This window comes from Zootoca vivipara, chromosome 15, assembly GCF_963506605.1.
Source record: "Zootoca vivipara chromosome 15, rZooViv1.1, whole genome shotgun sequence".
NCBI classification, from domain to species: Eukaryota; Metazoa; Chordata; class Lepidosauria; order Squamata; family Lacertidae; genus Zootoca; species Zootoca vivipara.
Genome location: NC_083290.1, coordinates 1,621,657 through 1,640,049, shown reverse-complemented (window position 1 = coordinate 1,640,049; position 18,393 = coordinate 1,621,657). Strand labels below are relative to the sequence as shown.

General features: G+C 51.5%; 1 protein-coding gene across 11 annotated transcripts in view; it reads left to right on the top strand.

Moving 5' to 3' along the window:
- MYO18A (myosin XVIIIA) overlaps positions 1–18,393 on the top strand; it is a 149,584-nt gene that overhangs the window by 117,349 nt on the left and 13,842 nt on the right. For 8 of the 11 annotated variants that reach the window (XM_035139744.2, XM_060268634.1, XM_035139736.2 and 5 more), the window contains 10 exons: positions 2,291–2,401; positions 5,726–5,830; positions 5,950–6,096; positions 7,166–7,279; positions 7,874–7,990; positions 8,559–8,642; positions 8,763–8,900; positions 11,909–12,094; positions 13,855–13,994; positions 15,355–15,399. In XM_035139744.2, the coding sequence (XP_034995635.1) occupies positions 2,291–2,401; positions 5,726–5,830; positions 5,950–6,096; positions 7,166–7,279; positions 7,874–7,990; positions 8,559–8,642; positions 8,763–8,900; positions 11,909–12,094; positions 13,855–13,994; positions 15,355–15,399 (1,187 nt within the window). The remainder of the gene's footprint in view (positions 1–2,290; positions 2,402–5,725; positions 5,831–5,949; positions 6,097–7,165; positions 7,280–7,873; positions 7,991–8,558; positions 8,643–8,762; positions 8,901–11,908; positions 12,095–13,854; positions 13,995–15,354; positions 15,400–18,393) is intronic. The other 3 variants (XM_035139745.2, XM_060268635.1, XM_060268632.1) reach the window with 1 other exon arrangement.

Sequence of the window (18,393 nt, the reverse complement as noted above, 5' to 3'; positions counted from 1 at the left end):
CGCAGCCATGCAGGCTGCGGAGGCAGCGGCAGCAAGGCGAGTAAGTAATTGCTTTCAGAGCCATTGATCCGGAGGGCTGCTGTGCTCCCCAAGCGCCGGAGCTTTGTGCGCCAGCCTGGCTTGCAGCTCAATGCCCAGCTGCTCCCAGTGTGGCCTTGCCCCAGCGTGAGCCGAGCAGAGGGAGAAAGATGGCAGCGGCTGGCAATACAAGCCCGATCAAGGCGAGAGCCAACAGCAGCCTTTCTGCCTCTTGGTTGGTGGTGGCGGCAGCGGCTGGTGGGCCTTTCATTCCCACCAGCTAAATGAAAGAGCTTTTTAAGTGTGACAGAGTACAGGTGGTGCTGATGGGACTGGCGAGGTTGCGCCGAGCTACTTGAGATAACTCTCTCTCTAGAAAGAGTGTATATATCACAGGGCAGTGGAGGGTGGATGGCAAGGGGGCTGGTGAGCTGGGCGAGCACATAGAATCATAGGATTGTCGAGTTGGAAAAGGAACCTGAGGGTCTTCTAGTCTGACCCCCCCTTGCAATGCAGGAATCACAGCTCAATAATCCCTGGGAGGTGGCCATCCAGCCTGTTTAAAAGCCTCTGGGCACCACTTTCCGAGGGAGTCCATTCTACTGTTGACTTTGGTTAGTTTTTCCTCCTTGCTTGTAATTTGAATACATTCCTTGAGATCCTCACCTCTAGAGCAGCAGAAAATGAACTTGCTCCGTCTTCCCTGTGACAGCTATTTCTAGGGGCTAGGCCAGGCATCCCCAAACTTTGGCCCTCCAGATGTTTTGGACTACAATTCCCATCATCCCTGACCACTGGTCCTGTTAGCTAGGGATCATGGGAGTTGTAGTCCAAAACATCTGGAGGGCCGCAGTTTGGGGATGCCTGGGCTAGGCCCCTGCTCACTCCATTCATCAACTACCCCTGCCATTCCCCACTGCATTAACACCCTAGAGCAGGATTTTCCAAATTTGGGTCTTCAGCTGCTACAATTCCCATCATCCCTGACCACTGGTCCTGCTAGCTAGGGATGATGGGAATTGTAGTCCAGTAGCAGCTGGAGACCCAAGTTTGGGAAACCCTGCCCTAGAGCTTCCCCTTTTCTTTATGCAAATCCAGGATTGCCATGGGGCAATTCTACTAATCAGGGTGCATGATGACAGCCTTGCATTTTTATGTATATAGGAAAATATACATATTGATGACTGAAAATGACAAAGGCAAAGGCTGGCAATTAGCTTTCCAGCAGGGCCAAGTTGAGATGTGTTGAATGGTCTCTGCCTCCCCTGCTTACTGCATGGGCAGTGGGCTTGGGTCATGTCCCCCCAAACTGAAGCATAGAATTGTAGAGTTGGAAAGGATCACAAGGATCATCTAGTCCATCCCCCTGAATGGCAGCAATTTTTGGGCTAACATGGGGCTCGAACCCCTGACCCTGAGATTAAAAGTCTCATGCTCTACTGGCTGAGTTTTCCCAGCAGTCCTGTTTTCACTATTATTTCTATTTATTATACTTATATATCCCCCTTTCCTCCAAATACTTCGACTTCTAACAGCAGGAGACTGAACTTGGAAATCTGTTTGAGATCTGGCAGGGAGGCCACAAAGGGTTTGCAAGTTCTTGAGCCTTTGTTGCTGAGCTGGCCGCATGGTTCTGCCTTTGACCTCTGGACCCAAAGGACTTGGCTCCTGGTCTGTTCAGGGTGCTAGTCCCTGGTGTGTGCTGGGCTGTGTGTGAAGTGGCATGGCTCAGTGACCAGAGAGATAATGGATGCTGTGCTCCAGCCGCAGGTTAGGAACCCTTGCTTTAAGAGAAACCTGGGGTTCCTCTGAGTTGCTGGGAATTGCAGTTTGGGAGAGTTTCTGTCGCGCTCATGTCCCGCTTGTGAGGTTCCCACTGGGGCAGCTGGCTGGCCCCTGTGAGAACAGGAGGCTGGATGAGATGGGCCATAAGCAGGCTGTTCTTATGGTTGTAGCCCACCTTAATACTATTCAGAGTAAACCCATTGAAATTAATAGACATGACTAACTTAAGGTATTAATTTCAATGGGCCTGCTCCAAGATAAAAAGTAGTTAGCTGCAGCCCTTATGAGGTACATTATTTAAAATCTGATTTATATTTCTTACGAACCTCTAAATGAGCTCTGTTGCATCAAGCCAGCATTCTGCCAGCTTGAGCACAACAGCATCCTGCCCTCCTGCAGTTCCCAGCACAGGGAGGGACAGAGTTGGGTTTCCCGGCAAATAGGTCCTTTGGGCGTCTCATTGGTTCCTTCTCCCCCTACCCTTCAGGCCAAACTCCGGTTGGAGATGGAGATGGAGAGGCTGCGGCAGACGCACTCCAAGGAAGTGGAGAGCCGTGATGAGGAGGTGGAGGAGATCAGGCAGTCCTGCCAGAAGAAGGTGAGAAAGGCTGTGGGTGGTTTCACAAGCCCTTTAGGAGCCAGAGAACCCTGGCTTGTATCCCAATACAGTTCTCTCATATATAGAGAGAGAGAGAGTGAGAGAGAAAGAAAGAGAGAGTAAAGTCATACTGTATTCAGAACTCAAAAACATCACTCCCCACCAACGGCAGCCATAGACCCTCCACCCACCCCTTCCCTAGAAAGTTTAATGTCACCCACACATCAAAAGCATATTCATAGCACTTGGTTACAGCAGGAACAATCAGATTAAAGTAAAGGAGAAAGGATTTCGGGCTTGCCAGCAATGAAGTAGGATGCGTCCAAGGTCTTAGAAGTTGAAATAGGGCACTCTAAAGCACTTCCTTGATGCCTTGGTGATCCAGGCATAAAAAATGCTGCAGACAAGTGTCTGCCAAAAGCAAGAGATAAAAGAGATTCAAGACACACACTGGCCAAGTGTCAGACTTGTATTGGGTTGGAATTCGGTTATTACCACCTCGTCTATTCACACATTCAGTAACGGAGTTACCAACTCAGTTTTAATCTGACAAGGCCCCTCAAAACCAATAGACCCAAATTAGCCACCGACCATTGTTTTCGGTGGGTAGGAGTAGCACTGGATACGAGCCCCTGGGTTGGTGAGGCTTCTCCGTGAGACTTCCCTTACACACCCCTATAAGTAACGGGGGCACTTGCTGCCATGTGAAGCCCCTTCTGGGTGTCTGCTGGGCCCTGCTTCTTCCTCATCACAGCAAGGCCTTGAAATGAAATATGCTGCTTCCTGGGAGCTGCAGGGGATCGGCCTCTGTTCCCAATTAGCAGGGCAGGAGCCCAAGCTCCAGGGTGACTGTGGCGCAAGGCCTTTCCCCCTCCCAACCGTTTCCTGGTTCTGCCTTCCTGCTACATACCAGGCAGCTGTTTAACACCCCCGCCCTCCTTCGCCTTAGAACAAGGCACACACAGATGGAAAACATTAGAACATAATTGCAGCACTTTGCATGTATATAGTACTGCATTTTGCACATATATAAACCATCTCAGCGATCCTTAAGAACACTCTGGTCAGTGTAATTCTCCTTGGCTGCAGAGAAGGGTGAAGGGAGGCAGAGCTTGGGAACATGCTTTGCCCTGGAGGAAGCATTTCAATTGGGGGCTTCCTGGCTGAGAGTCAAGGTGCATCTCTCTCTCTTTCTCTCTGAAAATTAATAAATCATGAAATTTCACACTTGGAGGACAAGTCAATACCGGGAAGCATTCAGCTCCTGAGGGAAGCAGAAAACGAGGATGTTTGCAGAATTATTCCATCTGAGTGTGTTATGGCGGTTTTCCTGAAGCTGAGGGGCCATTAAGGTCTTTTGGGGAACGCCCTCGTTCAAGAGGTCCCTTCTCACCACCACCACCAGCTCTGATTCTACCCTTTTCAAGAAGCTAGGTATGGATTTTGCCTTCAGGTCATCAGCACGGCTGAGTTTTCAATTCATTTAGCAAAGCCTCTCTGCCTGGCTCTGGAGTTGAGAGACAGAGAGAGAGACCTTGGTTTGGAAAAACCAAGCTGTGAGCCAGGGAGCCCCTCAACTGAAACCCTTTCCTCCTGAAATCCCGGAGAGCCGCTGTCAGTCATTTTACTGATTGATTGATAGATTGATTGATTTTAAACACACACACACAGAGCAACTTAGCAGCAAACACTGTTTTGGTGTCAGGTAAAGATTGATCTTTCCCCCCTGGTCTTTGGTGGACTGAGATGATTCTAGTCTTAGTAGTTGTTGTGGGGGTAACAAGGTCTTGTTGTCTATACCAGTGTTTCCCAACCAGTGTGCCTCCAGATGTTTTGGGACTACAACTCTCATCATTCCTGACCACTGGTCTTGCTAGCTAGGGATGATGGGAGTTGTAGTCCCAAAACATCTGGAGGCACACTGGTTGGGAAACACTGGTCTATACCACACCCACCTGATCAGCTGCCTCTTATCTGAGCACTTGCTGCTGTGGTTGGAGATAAAGAGTCTCTTCTTTCCAATTGTAGGGTTGTAACCAGCTAAGTTCTACTCAGAGTAGATACATGGAAATGAATGCACCTAATTAACCTAATGGCCATTAGCTGTTGCATGCCACCCACAGTGTTTTTATATGATCCATTTCTTTCTTTTTCACTATGGTATAATATGTTCATGCTTTTAAATGTCAGCGGCTCGGAGAGTAACAAGTGACTAATAAACTTAATAAATAATAATAAAAGTACTAGGAGGCTGCTGAATAAGCTGAAGCAAAATTTGAATCCGGGCCGTGCTGTGGAGCTGGTTTTCCATGCCACGGTTCTGTCCTGGAACACGCAAAGTACGAATAGTTTGCAGAGAGTGCCTTGGACCACAGGCAGAGTGCATTTATTTCACCCCCTGAAACATCTGGGAGGAGAGGTCCACGCTTTCAGAGAGATTGCAACCCAAGAGGGCTGGGGTCTCCTACTTCCTTCCCCCCCCCCTTTTAGATACAAAGTGCTAATGATGGCTGAGAAGGACTCAGGCCTCTGTGCAGCTTTGATTGATAGTTTTTTGCCCATCCGGTCCTCCTGCCTTTGGTCTCTCTGTCCAGCCAAACCCTTCCTGCCCTGACTAGTGTGATCAGTCACTCTTCCCCCACAGCGTGATTTCCTCTCTGCCTACGTTGATCCCATTAGCCGAGTGACACAGCCCTGGCCGGCACGAACCTGCAATTATCTAAATGAACATTTTTCTGAGCTCGCTCCTCTTGAGAGCCTGCTGCAGGCAAGCAGCTCTTAGTCAAGGCCCTGTGTGCAGGGGATGCAGCTGAGGAAATTGTTAGGCCTCCTCTCCAGGGGGTGGTCTGCTTCCCACATGGCTGGGGCCCAGGGTCACTCAGGGGCCCTCCCCCTTGGCTGTGAGGGGGCCTCCCCTCATAATGCTGCCCATTGTCTTTCCATCCCTCCATTCATACACCAAGGAATTACAAATTCTGAAATGTTTTGAACTTTTGTGTTCATGTGACATTCTGTTCCCCGAGGACATGGAAGCAGGACTTGTTTCCACCTTGCTGTGCTTTTTTAAGCTTCCAAGGGGAATAGAAGTCACGTCTGTGCTATAAAGTGCCATGATACCACTTTAAACCATCCTGGCTTCCCCCAAAGAATTCTGGGAGCTGTAGTTTGTTAAGGCTGCTGGGAGTCATTAGGAAGGCCCCCTATTCCTCCCTTGGAGAGCTACACGGAGCTGGAAATGATCCCCAGGCTGCCAGCAGCAGCCTCCCCAGGTCCACCAAGGAAGACCCCCTCAGGACCCCTCTGCTTGCTTTGTGTACCCCACAGCTGAAGCAGATGGAGATGCAGCTGGAGGAGGAGTATGAGGAGAAGCAGAAGGTTCTGCGGGAGAAGAGGGACCTGGAAGGGAAACTGTCGGCTGTCAGCGACCAGGTATGGATGGTGGCAGCAGCAGCAGCAGGGGAAGAGAGGGTGGGCGAGGGCTGCTGTAGGACGACCACCTCTCATCTTTCCCCCTTACATCTCTCCTCTTCCTTCCCACAACCCTCCAGGTCAGCCAGCGGGACTTTGAGACGGAGAAGCGGCTGCGCAAGGATCTGAAGCGTACCAAGGCCCTCCTGGCCGACGCTCAGGTCATGCTTGACCACCTGAAGAACAACGCGCCCAGCAAGCGGGAGATTGCGCAGCTGAAGAACCAGGTGCTGGGAGAGGGGGCTGGGAATGGGGGTGGCGTGGGGGGAGCAGGTAGAGAAATGAATGAAACCATTGGGAGGGTAGACAATAGACAGTAGACTCAGTAGACAATACTGATCTGGATGGACCCAACAGCCCTGTGCAACTGTTGGCCCTGCAGAGGTTTTCATCATTCTCCACTCAGGCCGGCTCTTGTTTATTATTTATTTCATAAAATTTATATACTGCTTTAGGAATAAACTAGATGCGGTTCACAAAAACAGATAAAATAATTATCACCCCCCAAAAAATTCCAGCTGTAATTTAAAACATATGGAAAGCTGAAACCACAGTATAATTGACTAAAACAAAATAAAACTCCTACAAGTTTTCTGAACATCTGGCCATAGGCCACGCTTGGTTTTTGCAGGGTCCCTGCAAGGCAGGCTTTTGGTTTTTAGTGCCTGGCAAGACCTCAAAACACCACCACCTCAGGAGGCAGAACCAGGCCTGGACACCCCAGGGGAATAATAACACTGTTTTATTACTAAGTGCATTGATACCCTTTTCTCCTAAGTTGGGATACAAGGCAGCTTACAACATTTAGAAGCATCAGTTATAAAATACAAAGTAATAGAAACAAGCTACAGTAGTTAAAAACAATAATTAGGGTACATCAGGAAATGCTTAGGACCAGCAGTCAAAATACACTTTGCCCTGACGGGAGCTCAGTGGCCAGCCTCATCTGCGCCTTAGTTTTCAAAGGCCTGCCTAAAAAGGAAGGTCTTAGCCTGCCAGCAGAAGGTTAGCAAGGAGGGAATTCCGCAATAGGGGAGCAGCCACAGGAAAGGCTCCTTGTCTCTTGTGTCACCACCAGCCATGTCTCTCTTGTTCGTGGGACCGAAAGAAGGTGCTCCCCTGAGGATCTTAGCACCCAGGCAGGCTCCTAGAGGAAGAGACACTCTTTCAGGTAGCCTGGGCCCAAGCCGCAGAGCAGAGAGATTGGGGTGGAAGGCTGACAGGCGAGGTTTGGGAGGGAGTGGCTGTCGTCCTAATTGTCGCTACCCCCTTGGGCTATGGGGGCTCTTGCTGCAGTTGGAGGAGTCAGAGTTCACGTGTGCGGCTGCTGTCAAGGCTCGCAAGTCCATGGAGGTGGAGATCGAGGACCTGCACCTGCAGATAGATGACCTCTCCAAGGCCAAGGGAGCGGTAAGCACCCCGAACCACCATCACTTCCCACTAATTTAAATCATCCTTTGTGCTATGCGGTCTGGCACATCAGTGGCCTCTGATCATTGACGCCTTCATTTCTTCAAATCATGTTCCCTATTCTACCTTTCCCCCACCCAACTAGGATGCTCAGAAGTACAAAAACTGCCTTCAGGTTTGGGTGTGGTTTCTTGGGGATGGCACGGGCACTAGCCAATCGATGCCAAGCACAGCTGGGTTCCCCGTCCACCTTGCAGACCCAGTTTTCAGAGCTTGGCCCCTGGGGAGGCGAAGCTGCCTTTTGGATTGAACTGAGCAAGGGCCCCTTCCAACCCGACTTCATTGCTCTCAGGATGTGACCCTCTGCCTTCAGTGTCATCTCCTCCAAAGCTGGTCTGCAAGAGACCGTGGTGCCGCCTCCCCAGCGAATGAGAGCAGAGAGAGGTGTGTGCACCTGCCATCACTTGCCAGCCTTTGAGTTAAGAGAGTTCCCAGCTCTAGTTTGCGGGATCCTTCTAGCAGGGGATGAAACCTTAGGAATCCTTAGGCACCAGCTCACCCTTCGCTCCTTAACCTCTCCTCCCCGCCCTCCAGCTGGAAGAGCAGCTGAGCCGTTTGCAGCGGGAGAAGAACGAGGTGCAGAGCCGCCTGGAAGAGGATCAGGAGGACATGAACGAGCTCATGAAGAAGCACAAGGCGGCTGTCGCTCAGGTGAGCCCCTCCCCCACCACTACCACTGCCCCAGTTTTGCAGATGCTTTCACTGCATCCTCTCTGCCCACCCCACACAGAAACCCCCTCCCCTAGCCATCACCTCAGAGAGATTCATAGGAGTTTGATTGTAACTCCTGCAAACAGCAGTCGTGGTTGCTAAACACTATAGGAACAAATTATAGGTGGTCATTATAGGAACAACTGTTTAGAAATTGGCGACTGAGTTTTGATTTCCCTCTTCCCTCCCTGTCCCTTTTACTTTGCATATTGTGGTTTTTTGTTTTTGTTTTAAGATTGTAAGCCTGAGGGTAGGGACTGTCCTGTTTCAATTGTATTGTTTGTTGGTTTTGTCTAGCCAAAGGCATTGCAAAATGCACAAAACAGAATAAAACATATTATTACACAGCTAAAATAATCATTAGCTAGAGATGATAAGTTAAATTCTTCAGGGGAGCTGGCAGGAGACTCTTAGCAGAATGTCAGGGTGGTGGTGGTGGTGGTGGTGGTGGAAATCTCTGGGACTCAGCTTGGCCAGCACTGGCTTCTAAATCCTCTGTTCTCTCCAGGCCTCCCGGGACCTGGCCCAGATCAATGACCTTCAGTCGCAGCTGGAGGAAGCCCACAAAGAGAAGCAGGAGCTCCAGGAGAAGGTAGGCACTGGAGGGAGGGGTGGGTTTTTTTTGGGGGGGGAGTCAGCTGCCCCTCTTCCTCTTCAGCCCACGCAAGGCTGTGCTTCCCTGAGTGACAGCCCCTTCCTTCTTCCTTTCCAGCTACAAGGCCTCCAGAGCCAGCTGGAGTTTGTTGAGCAGTCCATGGTAGACAAGTCCCTGGTCAGCAGGCAGGAGGCCAAGATCCGCGAGCTGGAGACGCGGCTGGAGTTCGAGAGGACGCAAGTGAAGCGCCTCGAGGTGAGGAATCTGGAGCCAGGCCGAGGGTTTTCTGGAGCCGGGAGGCATGCGGAGGAGCATCCTTAGCAGCAGGGGTTTGCTTAGTGCGGTGGAGTTGGTCGTAGGCGAGCGGGGTCTGGGCTAGCAGACCCTAGGAGGCAAAATATCTCCCCAGGGCAGCTCAGACCTGGCTCCAAGAGGTTTGCTTCTTGCTGGGCTCTCATTCCCTCAGATGGCGCTGGGGCAAAGCTGAGTGGGCTGCTCTCTTGGAGTCAGATTATCTGGAACAGAACAGAGTCTTGGGTTCGGAGCTGCCCCTGTAAGTGGGAAGAAGTGCTTAAAAGTCCATGGAGAACTTTTAACTATCACATCAGATAGATTCCAAGGGAGTCTTTAGTCTTTAGAGAGTCTCCAGTCACCATTGTCCTTTCTGGATGCCGTGCTCAATTCCTTCCCTCTCTCTCCCCCCCCCCACCCCCAATCCAGAGCTGTGCTCATTCCTCAAGTTAGGAAGTGGTGCTTTGTGCTACGTTGTTTGGGCTAAAGTGCAAAACCACCAAGAACAAGACATACATCTCCTGCAACTGCTTGTGGAGAGGGGGATGCACCCAGCATGCAAATTGCCACGTCTCCTCTTTTTAAAATGCAAGAAAGTAGAGCCCTGCTCTTTCCCCAGCGGAGTATTTTAAAAGGAAAGCATTGATTTCTACAGGCACAGAACTCTCCGCAGCTGCCGTGGTGGGTACATGTGTGTACCGCCTTCTGGTTCCCATGTGAGAAATGCCTGCCCCCCTAACTCACGCCTCTTCCTCCTCGGTCTTTGATGAGTGAAAAACTTGTCCCCCCCTCCCCCTATTGGCTCAGATGCTGTGATGTCACAGCATGTGCACAAGCATTCTAATGCCTTGAGGTGGGAGGGAGCCATTTTCAGGGAAGCAGATTGGCTGGGGTGGGTGGGAACCTGCGCGAGACAAAAGGGCAGCAGAAAGAATGGTGGGAGGTGCAAAATTCAAAGCATCTGTGGGCTGCAAGAGCCCCGGAGAGCAGAGAGAGCGAAAGAGAGAGATGTGTTTGGTCTGTGAATTACAAATAAGCAGCCTCCTGCTGTCCTCTTCCCCCATAGCCCTGGCCTCAGCCGGCAAGTAAATCTCCTGCTCCTGCCCCCCACGTCCTTGGCCCTACAAATGCCACCTTGGGGAGGCCGGTCTCTGTCTCTCGGCTTCTGCTTGCACCTGCTAAGTGCCCTGCTTGATATTCTACCGCCGCAGCTCCTTTTTCCTCCGAGGGAGCTGAGAAGCTTTAGAGTTCCCTCTTAATATTTCTGTGCCATTATTCGCTTCCCCCTTCTCTTCCTCCCCTCTCCACACCCCCTCCCCACCCCAGCCCCATAAATATGCAGGGGACGGCACTCGGCTGCCTTGAAAGGATGGAATCTATTTTTCTCCCTACATTACATGCTGTAATTACTTCACACAAAGTTAAATCTATTTTTCCAATTCACCAAAGCCCCCCTGATTATTCTACCCACGCCTGGGGAAAAAAGTTTCTCTCTCTCTCTCTCTCTCTCTCTCTCTCTCTCTGGCGCAACTCCTCAGCCGCCCCCCCCCGCTCTTTCCTCCACTCTCTCCCTCCCCCTCGAGCCAGTTCTTCCTCCCACCCCCCCTCATGTAAATTCATAGTGCCGGGTTCGTTTGTTCCATTAGTGCTCGGCGGGGAGCGATTGGGCAACGCTTATTCCTGAGCTCCGGCCCCGGTAATTGCCGCTGTCTGCTGCCATTATGTGCAGCAGATGAATATTGATGCACCAGCCCTTGCACGTCGCTGCTGCCTCATCTTCACCTGCCATGGAGCAGGGAGACGGTGGGGGGGGGGTACCTTCACCCCTTCTCAAGGGTGGAGAGGTCAGGGAGGTGCCTCGTTTCGACTTGTTTTGGTGCTATCCTGATGCCAGCCTCCAGCGAACTGTAAGAACATAAGGAGAATCTGCTGGATCAGGCCAAAGGGGACCCATCTAGTCCAGCTTTCTCTTTTCTCAGTGGCAATGCAGGTGCCTGTTATGGGAAACCCACAAGCAGAGCACAAGCACAAGAGCTCTCTTCCCTCCAGTGGCTTCCAGCAACTGGTATTCAGGAGCATCATAGCCTCCAAGGGTGGAGGCAGAGCTTAGCCATTGTGGCTAGTAGCCATCGATAGCCCTCTCTCTCCTCCATGAATCTGTCCATTTCCCAGGCCATCCAAGCTGGTGGCCATCACTGCCTCCTGTGGGAGCAGGTTCCATAGTTCAACCATGCGCTGCATGAAGGACTATATCCTACCTCCACTGCCTCTGAATACCAGTTTCTGTGAATCACAGGTAGAGTGCTCTTGTGCTTGGATCTTGCTTGGGGGCTCCTCACTGGAGCATCTGGTTGGCCAAGAGGCTGGAGTAGATTGCCCCCCCCCCATTGGCCTGATCCAGCAGGACTCTTGTAAAGGGAGTAGTCTTATCTCTCCCTAAAATTGGCTACTGGTTTCTTCCTCCGCTGTTGGGGGCATTAATTCCTTCCCATTGGGGCATCTGGCTGGCCACTGTGAGAGCAGAGTTCTGGACTATATGGACCCCCCATTGGCCTGATCCAACAGGTCTATTCTGATGTTCTTATAAAGGATTAGACAAATCCACAGATGGGAATAAGGTTATCACTGGCTGCTGGCCAGCAGGGCTGTGTTCTGCCTCCAGTGTCATCAGGTGGCATTAATGCCTCTGAATACCAGTCTCTGGGGAGATAGCGCTGCTGCTGTGCTCAGGTCTGCCTTGTGGGCTTCCCATTGCGGGCATCTGTTTGGCCATTGGGAGAAGAGGATGCTGGACTAGACGGTCCCTCTTTGGCCTGATCTAGCTGCAGCCAGGCTCCTCTTCTCCCCCTGGGACCCAAAGAGCTGCTGTCAGTCAGCGTAGACAACACTGGGCTAAATGTCCCCAGTAGCCTAACCTGGAATAAAAGACCTCTTTCTAAATCCCTCTTTCTCCCCTTGCCCGCCCTCCCCAGAGCTTGGCCACCCGCCTGAAGGAGAACATGGAGAAGCTGACGGAGGAGCGCGACCAGCGCACAGCGGCTGAGAACAGGGAGAAGGAGCAGAACAAGCGGTTGCAGCGCCAGCTGCGGGACACCAAGGAGGAGATGGCTGAGCTGGCAAAGAAGGAGGCAGAGGCCAGCCGCAAGAAGCACGAACTGGTAGGGAGGGGGAAGCGTGTGTGTGGCTTTTTTTGGACGCCCGCCTTGCCCATTTCATTGCTGGAACAGAGTTGCGGAGTAGTAGGGGTGGAAGGTACCCTAAGGGGGCATCTAATCCAACCCCCTGCAATGCAGGAATCACAGCTAAAGGATCCCTGGCAGGTGACCATCTGGCTTCTCCTTAAAACCATCCCATGAAGGAGAGTCTGCTACCTTCCAAGGGAGTCCGTTGCGCTAGGAAACAGGTCTCACTGTCAGAAAGTTCTTCCTAATGTTAAGTCGGATCTCCTTTCTTGTCATTTGAATCCGTTGGTTCGGGTCCTTCTCTCTGGAGCAGCAGAAAACAAGCTTGCTCCATCTTCCATGTGACGGACCTTTAGATATTTGAAGATGGCTATCCCATCACCTCTCAGTCTTCCCCAGGCTAAACAGACCCACCTCCCCATAAGGCTTGCTTTCCAGGCGCTTCATCATCTTGGCCACCCTCCTCTGCACACCTTCCAGCTTGTCAATATCCTCCCTAAACAGAAGTGGACCCTCGGCTGCTCTACACCTGGTGCAGCCCCCTCCATTCATTAGACCCTCTTGGCTTCTCAAGGCTCACCATGAACCCTCTTCCTGTTCCACCCATTCTCTCAAAGGCAGGTTTTTCACCGCCCTCCCTCTCCTTCCCTCCCTGCTCTGTGTATTTTTTATTCTAGCTAGCACCCCTGGCAGAGCCCACCAACCAGAGCCGAATGCAAAGTAGTTGTGGGGGAGGTGGGGCAGAGCCAGGTGCAAACTGGAGGGTCTGGGATGGAGCCGAGCCCTTCCACCGTCCCCCCAACTGGGCTAAGACGTCTACGCAAGTGCAAATTTATGTCCAAGTTAATTGCAGGGTTAAGAATTTCCAGCAGTGTTTTGAGAACCAGAAATGAACTCGCAGGCGTTCCATCTAAAAGAGAAGCCTCTCCTGGTTCCTCCACCTCCTTCCAGCCTTTCCTGGCTTTCTTCATTTTGGCAGGCTAATTTAGGAGTGGGAAGGAGAAACATGCCGTTGTTGTTAAATGGTTGGGAGTCAGAAATCCTTGAGATAGAAAGGACCTCCTTCACCCAGCGCATGGTTAAACTGTGGAGCTCCCTTCCTCAGGAGGCAGTGATGGCCACCAACTTGAGTGGCTTCAAGAGGGGATTGGACACATTAATGGAGGGGGAGAGGGCTATTGATGGCTCCTAGCCATTATGTCTCTGCCCTGCCTCCACAGTGGGAGGCAGCAATGTTTCTGAATACCAGTTGCTGGAAACAGCAGGAGGGGAGAGTTGCTCTTGCCTTTGAATCTGCTTGCAGGGTTCCCAATAGGCATCTGGTTGGCCGCTGTGAGAACAGGAGACTGGACTAGATGGGCCATGGGCTTGATCCAACAGGCTGTTCTTACATTCTCGGAGAAATATTGCAGAGATCTAACTGGTTTCTTCCTCCACCCCCTGTTCTTGGGTGCACACTTGGTTAGGGCAAGACCCTTGGCTTCACCATTGCTCCATGCAAACTGACGGAGCCCCACCCTGCTGGGACACCCCTGCAGGAACACTTGCTAGTGATGGGCAAGAGGTTTGCCTCCCCCCGCTACTACTTGTCCAGACCAGAGAGCTGGGTTGCCAGCAGCAGCAGCAGCAGCAGCAACATGGACCACTTGCGAGTGTGGGGGAGAGCGGCACAGCGGGATCCGCAAGGTCCCTGTTACCCTCCCAGAGCCATTCTCTCTTCTCTCCTCCTTTCCCAGGAGATGGATCTGGAGAGCTTAGAAGCTGCGAACCAGAGCTTGCAGTCAGACCTGAAGCTGGCCTTCAAGCGGATCGGTGACCTGCAGGCTGCCATCGAGGACGAGATGGAGAGTGACGACAACGAGGAACTCATCAACAGGTAGGCGATGGGGGGGGGCGGAGCAGCCGCATGAGCTCTCCTTCTAGGCATCGCTGCGTAGCCCTCGCCTCGCATAAGACCATTAAGCAAAACCCTCTTGCCAGGGTGGGGAACCTGCAGGCGTCATGCAGCTCCTGCCATTTCAGGCCGGGGGGGGGGGAGGGGGGCACCATGTTCTCCACCATGGGCCCAAGGCCTTCCTCCTAGCATGGTGTCCTCTTTACAAAGAGGTGGCCAGGCAATTGCCTCTGCAAAGCTCCCAAGCAGGACGTGGGACAGCCAGAGGTAGACTGCCCATGGACACAGAGGCTCCGTGGAGTGATGATCACCGATGGTTGTGGAATAAACCCATCTTCCGAACACCTTTTAAGCGACCTGGGATTAGCAAGTTACTTTGGGCTGTAAGTCACTTTGGGTTGCCCTGGGCAAGGTAAAGCGAGTAACAAAATCAGATGATGATGATTAAATCCTCAACAGATTTTGATAATGTAATTACACACACACACACACAAAAATAGTTGTTATTGGGGGAAACAATAACAGCTATTTTATTTAGTGTGTAATTGACTCAATAGCATTATATGGGTAGCATCCAACTCAAGAGTAGACCCCTTGAAATCAATGGGCCCAAGTTAGCCATGCCCATTAATTTCACTGGGTCTACACTGAGTTGGATGCAACCCATATAATGTTATTGAGTCAATATAAATTGTTTTCCGTGGGCCTGCTCTTCAGGAGGGCTGGCATTGGCTACAGCCAGGTATCTTCAGCCCTGCTCATTGCGCCCTTGCAGTTCCCATCAAAGACTATTGCAGAGAGCAGTTGAAAGAGACGGGCATGTTTAGCCTGCAGAAGAGGGGAGTGAGAGGAGGTATGGTGGCCATCTTCAAATATCTAAGGGTCTGCCACATGGAAGATGGAGCAAGATTGTTTTTCTGCTGCTCCCAAGGGGAGGACCCAAACCAATGGGTTCAAATGACAAGAAATGAGATTCCGACTAAACATCAGGAAGAACTTTCTGATGGTAAGAGCTATTTTACAGTGGAATGATCTACCTCAAAAGGGGATGGACTCTGCTTCGTTGGAGGCTTTCAAACAGAGGTTGCATGTCAGGAAGTCTTTAGCTGGGATTCCTGCATTGCAGGGGGTTGGCCTGGATGTCCCTCAGGTCCCTTTCAACTCTACGATTCTATGAGCGAGTCCCCCTGTCACGCTCTTGTCTCCCCAGCTACGCTTCTCGTTTCTGGTTGCCCACCTTCCCTTCTCCCTCGTCCTTGTCCCGCCTTCCTGTGGTGTTTATTTTGCCTGTTTTCTCCCTCTCCCATTCCCCCCTCCCTCCCTCCCTCCCCCCGTTCTCCAGTTTGCAGGACATGGTGACAAAGTTCCAGAAGCGCAGGAATAAGCTGTGAGGATGAGTTTCTCTCCCTTGGTTTCTAGTAACCTCTTTGTTACTCCTAACCTCAAGCATGCCATGGAGGGGAGGTGGGGGGGCCACAGGGCCTCCCCCACCCCCCACAATGTAGTTGCATGCCCCCTTCCTTGCGTGCGCAATGGCCTGGTATGCTCTAACTGTGTTTGCTGTGTCCCAAATGGGAAACTAATCATAGGATGGGGGGGGGGAGGGATTTGTGTGTGAAGAAGGGGTTGCTGGGTCGAGCCTTGCTTGGTTTCTGATCCTGGAGGGAGAGAGTGTTGTCTATTTATTAGTTTTTTTAATTTTTTGTTTATTTCCTGCCTTCTACCCAGAGCCGGGCTACATCTGCCCCCCCCAAGAGATAAAGTAAGATTCTAGTCCTCAGGGCAGCAGAAGCTCCCAGGTTGATCACCCAGAGAAGCAGTGCTCTCATTGGTGCTGATTCGGGGTGAGATTGTGGCCATTTGGGGAAATATCTTGCCTGAAATCCCATGAGTGCTTGTGGAACACACAAGGCGGCAGAGCAGGACACACTGCTTCTGGCAGCCCTCATTCTGAAAAAAGGGTTGATTTAAACAGGAGCAAAGGAAGCCGTCATAATTTTGTTATAGCCAGTTCCATCGAGCTCAGTATTGTCTACACTGACTGGCACAGCCCTCCAGGGTTTCATGCAGCAAGTCTTCTTTCTCCCAGCCCTACGTGGAGATGCCAGTGGCGCAAGGGACCTTCAGCAGGCAAAGCCAGAAGCTCTGTGCCGCAGAGATACAGTCCTCCTCCAGTTCTTTCCTTCAGTTCTCCCTCCCAGTTCTTTCGTTGGGTCACCTGTTGTTATGGTCAATTCTGGTGATTCTCCCAGTGGGCACACCTGTCCAAACGCACGCCCGCCCCCCCCGTGGGCAGTGGGTGCGTTGAGGATCCAGCACACCAGCTCTACTGGCTTTACACACACAACGGTTTTGAGCAAACACTTCAAAATTGTTGTGTTGTGGGCACTGCAAAGTCTTTGCAGGCAGACCGATTGCAGAGAAGGGCATTGGCTGTGACCCCCACGTTGGGTGGTTCCATCGGGGTGAGGCTACATAGTGGATGGATGAGAGCCTGCTGGTCTGACATCCTGTTCTCACAGTGACCCCATGGCAAACCCTCAAGCAGGATCCAAGCACAAGAGCCCTCTCCCCTCCTGGGGTTTCCAGCAACTGTGTGGCTGCCTCCAACTGTGGAGGTACGAGATTGGTGCTGGCACTGTAAGGAAGCGCAGCCTTGCGGAGAATCGTGTGCTAAATGGGTGGGTGGGCTTCTTCAGCCTTCTTTTTGAATTAGTGCTTTACCGCCTCACTCTAGGTGCTTGGAAAGTGTGGGCAGGGGGCAGAGATGTCCACCGGGAAGATGCTTTTGAGCATCCAGAGTTTTTGATACCTGGAATAACTGCTCATCATAGGACAGAGAGCAGCCCAAAATTCCAACAACCTGGACAAAATTCTCCTCCACGGAGACTGCCCTCTGAGGCCAGGATCCTGGCTCTCCTGCTGCAATGGCTGTGATGGCAGAGCCTCTTTCTTCCCCGAGCGGAAGATGGGCTTGGCTGTGGCTGTGGCAGGATCTATACGGGCTAATGATAAATGTAATCTTGTGTAGCAGTGATAGAGGGCCGCTAGAGCCTTGTTGTCACACACAATTAATGTCCCCCACAGTTCAGTCTGCATTTGTTCGTTCCCCGGTGATTTGGATCCCAGTTAACTAATGGAACGCCTGCCTGGACATAAATTGCCTTTGACGGGAGGTTTAATTCCAACAATTTAAAATCTCAGCTGCCCCCCTGAGTTTGTTTATGGGGCTCCTTAGATTTCTTTGTGGGTTTTTTTTCCTTTCTTTCTCCCAAGCAAACAAAACAAACCCCCAAACACCCTGTCTCCTGGCATTTATTTCCAGAGAGGGAGATGTTGGGTTAATCAAGGGGACCTCGTTGCTTTGAATTTAACAAGGGAGATTCGGATTCAGGAGAGATGCTTGCACATTGCCTCGCTCTTCACTCCCGGACGGAGGAAATGAAGAATAGCGTTCATTTTAAAGTTCACATTAGATACCCATTAAGAGGGGGAGATGTAGAGGCTGTTCCTGCAAAGTTTCCTGTGGGGGGGGGGTAGTGGGAGGGGCGGGGGTGTTCCCCCATGGTCGTTCCACTTAGCTCCCTGAAAAACCAGGCAAAGAGTTATTGAGCCCAGCGAGGTGGGAATGAGAAATAACACCCCGATCTGCTCGTAAACGCACTTGTTATTGCCGTAATCCTAATGAAAGCGGTAAACAGCCCCTGTATTAGAGGAGAGATTTATATGGGGACGGGCTCTAAACGTGTAGGAATAGTTCCTGCCCCCCCCCCAAAAACAACAACCACACACAACTGTGCTTTTCGTGCTCGAGGCAATCAATACACTTATGGACGCTGCCTATAAATTTAGAGACTTTAAGCCGGATGGGGGCTGTGTTTACGTGCACATATAAATCAGGCCTCGCTACCCTGTGGTGGTGGTGGTGGGGGCATCTTTCAGCTTGCTTGCGGCCATAAATCTTTGCCCAGCTGAGTAGCTGCCGTGCTGGCCCGCTAAACTCCCAGTTTACCAGGGGACAGAGGAGTGTAGCTCTTCCCCGCTATTGCCTTAATCTGATGCTCTCGCAGAGGAGGAGGTCGAGGGCTGTAAGAAAGGAAGCCTTGCTCCCCATTCCTGCCCCCAGCAGCTCTGCAATACCCCCCCTTTCCACTCTCTCCTTAACATCTGGCTGCTGTCTCTACCATTTATTATCTTTTCAGGCCCGTAATTCAACTGGCAATGGGCAGGGGGTGGGGGTGGAGATTGATGCCAGGAGTCTGGGCTAGGGTGGATGGACAGGAAAGGTGCTTTGAGGTCCGTCCCCCCCTTTTCTTTTAATGAGCTGAACTCATTGTATTGGCAGAGGAACAAGCCTTTGACTCTTTTCGTTAGCCACCTC